The 8,650-nt window shown below is 26.7% G+C and overlaps 1 protein-coding gene across 2 annotated transcripts in view; it reads left to right on the top strand.

Moving 5' to 3' along the window:
* LOC136090785 (uncharacterized) overlaps positions 1-8,650 on the top strand; it is an 80,397-nt gene that overhangs the window by 73 nt on the left and 71,674 nt on the right. Inside the window, exon 1 of one of the 2 annotated variants that reach the window (XM_065817725.1) lies at positions 1-501. This exon is cut by the window's left edge and continues 73 nt beyond it. Coding sequence is in view for 1 of the 2 variants with exons in the window: in XM_065817724.1 (XP_065673796.1) it covers positions 5,539-5,540 (2 nt within the window). In the remaining variant the exon portion in view is untranslated. Of the gene's footprint in view, positions 502-5,477; positions 5,541-8,650 lie in introns of those variants that run through there. The other variant, XM_065817724.1, reaches the window with a different exon arrangement.

Raw genomic sequence — 8,650 nt, 5'->3', positions numbered from 1 at the left:
TTTTAAAATCAAAGATATATAAATTTGAAAATATTTATTTGAAAGACTTTGCAAACATGCAAAGTCAAAATTACATATAAAATTTATACTAAATAAAGCATAACTCAAATACAAGCATAGCAATCTAAACTAGCAAGTCATCAAAGAGCAATCTAAACTAGCAAGTCATCAAAGAGCTGTCTAGAAAACTTGAACCAAATCCAACTTCACTTCCTAATTTTATACATAAAACATATTGAATCGATTACTGATAAAAGAGGATCCGTTGCGAAAATGTAAAAATTGATATAGTAATTGTTTTTTATGTTTCAAGAATAGGTTTTATTTAATTATGCTAGACGAAGAACTGTCAGACGCTTGGTTACGACAGTAACTGCAATCAATTTTAAAACTATTTGTGGTAAAAGGAGTTAAGTTGCTGAATAATCTCCTTTTGGAGTCAACGCTCCTATTGTGCAGTCTGCAGACGTAGCTACTCAAAAGTTTACTCGCTATCCGCAGGTATATTTTTTTAAATTTGACGTCACTGGTTAGTTTTACATTAGAGCTTTACATAATTGACTTGTTTTTAGATATTTGTATAGGAACCACCTTATTCTATGCTTAAGCTAAACCAAGTAGATGTATAAAAAATACGGAAAAAAACACATACTGAAACTTTTTAGTCCCTGTGTTTTTTCTTTCCGTTTTCCTGCAACGGGTTGCCTGTAAGGCAACTTTAGTTTGTAGGGTTTTTTTAAAGTTGCATGTAAGGCAATCGTTTAGTAGTTTGTGTGTATTGAGTGTTTTTACCCTTCCCCTACACCGGGTTGCTGTAAGGCAACTTTAGTTTGTACGGGCATTTAGTTGTTTTAAAAACAACATATGAGTACAGAAGATTGAGTATGTGTAAGATACGAGCGTTGAAGGAAAACACCAAATCGTCAAACCCTGACCACGCTATAACATAATCTTAATATGGAAATATCGAAAACCGAAATAGACTTCAATGTCTCCAATAAAAGCTATGCTGAAGCTACAGCAACTAATTCTATTTCAATATTGTCTAATGAATTTAGCACATTGAAAAGAACCCTTTTGTGTGAAATAACAGAAAATATAACTGAACCTAATATTTTAATCGCTCTTGAAAGCGCCAATTTAGATCATGATCTGGAAGGCCTGCAAATTATTCGTAAAGGGACAATGGTCGAACTCGTCATGAAAACTGACAAGTCGATATCGTTGATCCTTGAAAATGGACTTTTAATTAATGGTGTAACCCACTATTTTTATAATTCTACCCCAACAAGAAACTTATGCAAACGAGTTGCAGTATCGGTAATCGGTTTGCCTCTCGAAAAAAAATATTTACCTGTCGGGGTGGCTCTTGAGCAACTCGGATATGGGAAACATATACACACAAGAGCAGTATATCGCAAAACGCCCAAAAACAGAACATCCTACTATACAGGAATTCTAGTTGCTATGATGAATCAATTAAATAAGCCAATACCAAGATCTTTAAAATTATGCGGATATAACATCAGGATAATCTATACCGGACAAAACAAAGAAGATAACCTAAAACTAAAAGAAAACTTTATAGATGTGACCGAAGAACCTAAAAAAAAAGTAACGGAAACTAATGAACCAGAAACATCGAAAGAAATACCTGAACCAACAATTAAATTTTCTAAACCACAAGAATCAGAAGCCCCTATGGTGATACGCCAAAACTCTGTCGAAAACCAAATTTTAAACAACGATACAAATAACTTAAATAAAACAAAAGAAAAGTCACCCGAATAAATACCACAATCACCTGAAACAAACTCTTAAACACAAGAAACAGAAAATCACATGGAAGAAAGTCAAAGTTTTAACAATAATAATATTGCAAGCAAAATCGAACCTTATAACGACAACGTCATAAATGAAGTAAACATAGAAGAACTAGAAAAACAAATCGAACTTCCCTCAGAATATCTTCGCTTAGATTATACTGGGAGACATGTTTACAACTTAAATTTATTCTACGGCTTTGATAAAACAAAATGCTCGGAAGATGAACTATTAATATTTAAGGCATACAAAAAAGCAGAATACGATCAGAGAAAATTCGAAAGAAAAATAAAAAGAAACAAAGCAAATAAATTACCCGTCGGACAACCAAGGGATTATACTAAAAGCAATACACAAATCCAAAATAACTCTTCATACAATCATGACGACTGGACTTGAATTTAATACAAAAAACAAAAGTAAGATTCCAAAAATTAAAACTATAAATATATCAAAAAATAAAAACACATTATCAAAAACAAAAAAAAAAACAAAAAAAAATTATAATAAAATTATTAAAAAATTATAAAAAAATTATAATAAAATATAAAATATAAAAAAAAAAAAAAAACATAAAATATATATATATATATATATATAAATATATATATTATCCATCAGCTTTAAACTAATAAATATAAAAAACAAAGGTATAACATTAAAATTAACTACAAAATATTAACTACAAAAATTAACAAAAAAATTTTATAAAATTTTCAAAAAAAAAAAAAAAAAAAAGATATATAAAATTAAAAAATTGTATTGCATCTCAAAAAGAATCCTAGTAACATCTGTATCGTCGACAAAAATAAAGAAGAAGATTACACTAATAACTATTTTACAAACTTATAGTCTTTATTTTAAATTAAAAAAAATGGTTCTTAAAGTTATAAAACTGTTTAAAATGCCAATCAATCAAGGTATCAGAGTTTGTTAATTTAAGTTAATTTTGTTGTAAATTGATATGGCAAGTTTTCTAACGTAAACCTAGTTAGATTTATTTTGCACTTGACCTACGAAGGTACCTAGACTGACAAAATAACTAAAAAAATATTAAATTAACAGGTATAGTTATAATACGCAGTATTATGTAACGAGAAACAGCTCTTTATTAGTAGTGTCAAGACTCTAAATAAAGATGATCAAAAGTATATGCTTAACCATTTCTATACCTTTTACTAATAATGAGCTGGATTTTTTTTCTACAATACTGGATTGGTGACAAAATATTAAACAGAGACAAATCAGGAGCTATTAGAGTTTTTAAAAATTCCTTTAAGATCTTCAAAATATTAAAATATTCAACACAAGTTAACGACTTTTTAAATAACAACAAGTATGTTAAAATCTTGTAATAGTTCAACTGTTTATTCATATCTGGATTTATCCTTTAAATCAACAAACTTTTTTCAACTTTAAGCTCAATATTTTTCGAGGCAGAATTTAATATTGAAAAACAGCCATTATTATAAATATCTAATTAATTACTGTTAGCTGGAGGTGGTTGTATACGTTTGATTTTTTTTTTCCTGTAGAACTAAATCATTTGTGTTTTATGGTGGCAATAGATTTTGCCTGAATATAAAAAATTACATCATGGGCATACAAATTTATAAACAAAGGATAATTTAAACTCTGCAGAAAGAGGATACTTTTGGTAAAAACGTATTAGACATTTTGAAAGAGGTATAAAATCTTATTAAAGAACAAAGTTTTACAATGTTTTTTGATAATTGAATATATAAATATAAATATAAAAATATATATATATATATATATATATATATATATATATATATATATATATATATATATATATATATATATACAGATTATCACAGAATTCCTCAAATGAAAAAAATATTTAATTTATCTATACCAGATATATTAATTTAATTTATCTATACCAGACTAATTTTAATTTAAAGTATAACGCCCAAAAAAGAGAAAAAAAGACAAGAAAAAGAAATATAATATGGTTTAACCCCCCGTACAGTAAAAGCGTTTCTACCAATGTCGGACATATCTTCCTAAACTTAATCGACAAACACTTTCCAATATCTCACCCCCTAAATAAACTATTCAATTGAAACACCATCAAATTGAGTTACAGCTGCACCAAAAGTATCGAAAGTATAATAAAAAGCCACAACAAAAAAATTAGTTCAGAGAGATCAAAAGATTACCCACCCTGCAATTGCATAAAGAAAAAAAACTGCCTTATAGTAGGAAAATGTAGAGCTTCTAATGTTATTTATAAATGTATAGTCTCCCCCCCTAACACCCCAGAAAAAGTTTATATTGGCCTAGCAGAAGGTGAGTGGAAGAAAAGATGGGCTAACCACAAACACTCATTCACAAATAAAAAGATGAAAAATCCAACCACCTTTCAAAGTATATATGGCAGATAAAAGAAAACTTTAAAATAACACCAAAATTAACTTGGTCAATAATTAAACAAATCCCCGTCTACAGCAACGTATCAAAAAAATGCTTGCTTTGCCTTCATGAAAAACTTTGCATAATATCATACAAAGGTACGCAAAATTTATTAAATAAAAAAAAAGATATTATACCGTCACGAAAACAAGTTCTTGTTTGACAACCACGAGCCCAAAGATTAAAAAACCAAACCACGCTCGCAAATAGTTATAGTTTTATAATTGTTTTTGAACGCCACAATGTTTATTGAGTATATTTTTTAACGAAAAAAACAATATATTTTTTACCTGATGATTGCTAAACGCATGAAACTTTTAGTAGTAAAAAATCGTGTAGTTATTTTTATTTAATCTCGTCAAAAAAGCAATTATATATATGTATATATATTTATATATATGATGACGTATATATATATATATATATATATATATATATATATATATATATATATATATATATATATATATATATATATATATATATATATATATATATATATATATATATATATATATATATATATATATATACGTCATCATAGAACTTATGAATGTATAATTTATTAAATGCTTCTCAACAGTTGTAAAAAGTTCGTTAAAAAACTTGATAATACTTTATGTTTTAGTAAAGTTGCACATGCGCAGTGCGCCATTTTTATCTTTAAAAAAACGTTTTTTTAACGTTTTTTTAAGGTATCTTCATATATTTAATCAAATGATAAAAATTTCCTATTACGACGTTCTTTAAACGTTTTTTGAACGTTTTACTTATACAATCGTCTGTCAAGCGACCATTATTCGTTTACTAAACGTTTGAAAAACTTACTTGAGCCTACTGGGTCTAACTATCACAATTTTTGGAACTAAACTGGGTCTAACTATCACAGTTATGAAGTTAAAATATTTTGAAATTAAATTTTAAAATATTCTTATTTCAAAGTAATTAAAGAATTACATATTCAAAACTATTTTTTAATTAAATTAACTTTTTTTAAGTGGGTACCATACTTCTTCTTAGGCAAATTAAAAAAACGTCTTATAATGAAAAACAGAACTTAATAAAAAAAACAAGAGGAAAGTATTCTTTGAAATTACAAACAATTTTCTATTTTAAACGACCAAAATAAAAAAAAGGTCGAACTTAAAAAGAAAACGTCATAATAAATCACCGTCACAGCTTTATTTAAGTGATGAATTTAAAAAACAACTCCTGTTTACATAGACACCGTCATCAAAGTATGTTTTTTTTGGCGATTATTGCAGAGTTGAAAAAATGTAAGTTACTCTGATATTTCTTTTTGAACATAAAGTATTTAATGGTTGGAAATAATAATGATTGTGTTTCTCTCCTTGAGAAATATTTAAAAAAACATCATTGTGTTATTTATCAGGAGGTGCTCTGTTCTAAAGACGTGGAATTTAGCAATTTAATTGACACTATTTCTCAATACATAATTAAAATTCAACCAAAAGCACTTCATAGACGAGAGTTTTATTCATATTTCAAAAATAAAACTAATAAATACAAAGAAATTTTGCTACATTGTTCTGATCGTTGGTTATTAAAGCGTAAATTTTTTTTCAAAAAATCTAAGTGATTTAGTTTTCAAATGAAAGAAAGAAGCTTTTTTTAGAGTGTGAACTGCTAATAAGTTAATCTAGGTTGATTTAAATTTTTTAGTTGACATAACAAAATTATCTTTTAGAAAAATTCTTTTTTATAGGTCTCTAGAGTAAAATAAAAAATAGCCTATTCCGAACACTTTGGCATCAGATCAATATTTTTCAGTACAAATTAATTTTTTTTAAGCGGCTAAACTCAGAAAAGTCTCATCAAACATATCGACTTAAAAAACTCAAGTTTTATATTTATATATATATTTATACATATTTTCAAGTTATATATTATATATATATATATATATATATATATATATATATATATATATATATATATATATATATATATATATATATATATATATATATATATATATATATATATATATATATATATATATTTATATATATACAGTTATGGCCATTGAAATCCGACCACTGCTGAATATAAAGAAAAACAGTCTATGCATGCGAATAATCAATTTATTTTCTTCCCTGACATCAATGATCAGTTAATTAGCTTTTAGCCAATTACATTAGCGTTTATTTTATTGCACTGTAAATTTTATTAAGCTATATATCTCATTGTAGGGTATGGATTATCATTTAACTGTCACAATTTAATTATGACTACGAAGGAAGGTCTTCGTGGTAATATTAAACTTTTATGGGAGGATGGTGCAAGTGAGCGTCAGATATCAGCAAAAATGCGAATGCCAAAATCTACTGTTCATGATATTATACAACTAATCAAAGACACGGGATCCACTGCGCCCAGAAAACGTTTTGGTAAAGCTAGAGTTACTAGCAAACAAACAGACAATATGATACGCAGGGCTGCTGTGAGAGATCCAACAATCAGTTCACAAATCAGGGCAGATCTACCTAATGACGTTACAGTCAGGTCTCGAACAATTAGAAGACGTTTACTGAAAGATGCAGGTCTACGTTCTCGTCGTCCAGCCCTCAAACCGCGACTGTCTTTATAGAACATCCGTGATAGGATCGCATTTTGTAGAGCTCACAGACACTGGTCAATAACCAAATGGCGCCAGGTAATGTTTAGCGACAAGACACAAATAAAGCAATTCGATCCGCATAAGTCATTAATTCGTTGCCCACCTAATCAGCGTTTTAATGCAATGTATACCGTACCAGCTGTCAAGCAATGTCCTTCAATTATGGTCTGGGGCGCAATAGCTTCATCTGGTCGATGTGGTATTTATTTAATGCAGAAGAGACAGACTGTTAACTCCCAACAAAATCTAAAAATCCTTCAAGAAAAGGTTCGAAATTTGATGGAAATTCGTCGTTGCAAAATATTCCAGCATGATGGTGCACCGTGTCACCGTCATGTCATCTCGTCTTGTAAAATTTTGGTTAGAGGATCACAACGTTCAGGTTCTGGGTCCTTAGCCGGAACCATCCCCAGACTTGAACCCAATCGAAAATTGCTGGGTTAAGTTAAAGTCAGCAGTATCCAGAACTAATCCTACATCACTGGACGATCTAGCGCACAAAATTCGTCAAGCTTGGATTACTGAAATAATGCCAGAATATTGTCAGGTTCTCGTGGATTCAATTCCAGATCGCATTAATGCAGTCTTAAAAGCACATGGTGGTGCCACTAAATATTAAAAACATTGAATATGTACGATATATTACATTATAATCATTAATTGTTACTGTTATTCTATTATTGCTATAATACAATTGTTAATTACTACATTAAACTAGTTTTAAGTAAAATGATACTGGTGGTCGGATTTCAATGGCCATAACTGTATATATATATATATATATATATATATATATATATATATATATATATATATATATATATATATATTTATATAATATATATATATATATATATATATATATATATATATATATATATATATATATATATATATATATATATATATATATATATATATACAGTTATATATATATATATATACATATATATATATATATATATATATATATATATATATATATATATATATATATATATATATAAATATATATATATATATATATACATATATATATATATATATAAATATATATATATAAATATATAAATATATATATATATATATATATATATATATATATATATATATATATATATAGATAGATATATATATATATGTATATATATATATATATATATATATATATATATATAAATATATAAATATATATATATATATATATATATATATATATTTATATTTATATTTATATACATACATATATGCACACATGCAAAGCATGCATACATTTAAACATTAGGCATTCTTTAAAAATTAATTTAGGAGCGCACTCTTGTCATGCTAAACACTTTATCTTCTTATTGGTTGTGTTAATCAAACTAAATAAAAACTATTGGCAAGTTTCCCCTGAAATAATATAAAATAATGTTTCTTGAGTGAAATATCAAATCATGTCTATAACAAACATTTGAATTTTTTTATTAAACACTATATATGTCTATATAAAAAACACAGTTATACATCCACTGCTCCACCCATCTTCAACAACATTAAATAAAATTTTTGTTTAATACATGTCTATATATATAACAATAATTTAAATTATTTATTCTTTAAGATAATAATTATATAATCTAATATACATCTTCTCTTAGTCAAAAACGCTTTATCTCAGTAAAGATATTTAATTTTTATATCAACTTATAAACAATATATTTTTTTACAATTGCTATTCTCACAGATATATTTTCAATTATATTA

The sequence above is a fragment of the Hydra vulgaris genome, chromosome 14 (assembly GCF_038396675.1).
Source record: "Hydra vulgaris chromosome 14, alternate assembly HydraT2T_AEP".
Lineage (NCBI taxonomy): Eukaryota > Metazoa > Cnidaria > Hydrozoa > Anthoathecata > Hydridae > Hydra > Hydra vulgaris.
This window is presented reverse-complemented; position numbering and strand designations above follow the sequence as displayed.